The sequence below is a fragment of the Chrysochloris asiatica genome, unplaced genomic scaffold, assembly GCF_000296735.1.
Source record: "Chrysochloris asiatica unplaced genomic scaffold, ChrAsi1.0 scaffold00045, whole genome shotgun sequence".
Classification (NCBI taxonomy): domain Eukaryota; kingdom Metazoa; phylum Chordata; class Mammalia; order Afrosoricida; family Chrysochloridae; genus Chrysochloris; species Chrysochloris asiatica.
In genome coordinates, this window is record NW_006408563.1 from 17,037,825 (window position 1) to 17,039,728 (window position 1,904).

A 1,904-nucleotide genomic window follows, 5' to 3' on the forward strand; every position below is an offset into this window, starting at 1 on the left:
GCACAAGAACACTCATACTTGCAGATAGTACCCACTTAACCTGGCTTCGATGGCTGGATGATCAGAACTTGACTAGAAGAAAAAAGTAGAGAGAAGAAGAAGAAACAAAGAGTAACCCACTACAATTTGATAAACTTTATCTATATTTGTGGATGTAATAGCTCAAAAAACGGAACATATCTTTACAGCAAGGATCACTCCCAACCCCTCGGTACACAGGGTTGACAGGGATGGGTAACTTGGACATTGGCTAAAATGGGGAGGTGGGGGTGGCTATAAAGGCATGAAGTGTCTGGCTTACAAGCTTTCAAGAGGGAGCCTATTTCTAGATGGGGCAAGGGTAGGTAAACTCTTCACTGAATTGATTTCCAATCTGTTGGAACCGGGCTGGTGAAAGGAAATGGGGATAAGACTCTTGTGTTACAATAGTGAATAATTGCCATTAGGACTGACTGTGAGGGTCAGAAATGTAGACATAAATGTTTTTGACAAAAGGAGGGGAGTGATTGATTTTGCAGCCCAGGAGCAGAGGTCCCTGTGATCATCAAGTGAGGACAGTGGAGAGCGTGACCTTACCCAGAGAGGCAGTGATGCCAGGGATGGAGATAGATATAATGATGTGGACAGATGGAGCGTCTGGGGACACTGGACTCAGGGAGGGAGAGGAGTTGTGTGCTAACATCCAGGGAATGGGGGGGGAAGGGGGCGGGCCTTTTGTTTATTTAATGATGCATGGAGGGGATTGTAATCATTGCAATGAAATGAAATACAATAGGATGAATGTAAAACTGTTGTTCTTCCATGCAAACCTACATAATTCACATTTTTTAAAAAAATTCAGAATTAAATATGTATTTATGTATTGTAATTCTATATTTGCTAACATTTTTCTTTCTCTTCCTTTAAACATTTTTTTTCAGTTATAAATTCCCAGAAGAATTTCTAGATTTGACATCACAGATTGTCAATGGTACAATGAATCTTTATAAAGAAGCAATGAAGAATCTCTTACCTACTCCAGCTAAATCTCACTACTTGTTCAACCTCCGTGATTTCTCTCGGGTTATTCAGGGTGTTTGTTTGTCAAGACCAGAAACAGCAGAAACCAAAGAAATAATTAAACGTCTCTGGGTTCATGAGGTAAAATTGCATATAGTAACAAGGTTGTTATACAAGAAGACAATATTTTACCATACTAAAATCTGGTATAAAAAGAAACTCTCAGCCATTTACACTGCTCATGCATTCGGATAGGTATGTCTCAAATGCATTCAGATAGGTATTTTAAGTATTTAAACTAAGATATTTTGTGGTGTTCAAAATGCTTTTTTCCCCATTTTTAGGGATTTCTGTTGATTTATAGACTCTTTCAAAATAGGAATCACTTTAGATCAATCTTCTTTAAGTGATTTAATCTTTGTTAATTGGACTCTAAATAATTTTAAGATGGAACACATTCTAAGCAGTTGCTTTTGTAAGAAGTGAATTTATTTATTTACATATTGCTTAATTGTAGTATTGCAAGATGCCAAAATCACCACATATCCAGTTTTACAATTCAGTTTGAAAGCATAGAAACTAAATGTGGTTTAGGTGGGTTTGGATTGCTGACCTTGTGATTAACAATCCAATGCTTATCCTATAGCAAATCAAAACCACAATGAGCTAACACTTCCTATCCACTAGGATTGCTATAATCCAAAAGACAATAATAGCAAGGGTTAGTGACGATGCACAAAAATCAAAACTTTATCCACTGCTATTAAGAAAGTGAAATGGTGCAGCCTCTTTGGAAAACAGTTTGGCTATTCCTCAAAAAGTTACAGAATTAATGTATGATCCAATAATTCCCCTCCTCTGCATGTACTGGCATAGTGTTGTGGGATAAAGCACTGGACCGCAAG

The 1,904-nt window shown here is 37.5% G+C and overlaps 1 protein-coding gene across 1 annotated transcript in view; it reads left to right on the forward strand.

Moving 5' to 3' along the window:
• The window catches only part of DNAH7 (dynein, axonemal, heavy chain 7), a 324,797-nt gene that overhangs the window by 168,706 nt on the left and 154,187 nt on the right, over positions 1 to 1,904 (forward strand). The window contains exon 40 of the mRNA XM_006862048.1: positions 921 to 1,140. Within this exon, the coding sequence (XP_006862110.1) occupies positions 921 to 1,140 (220 nt within the window). The remainder of the gene's footprint in view (positions 1 to 920; positions 1,141 to 1,904) is intronic.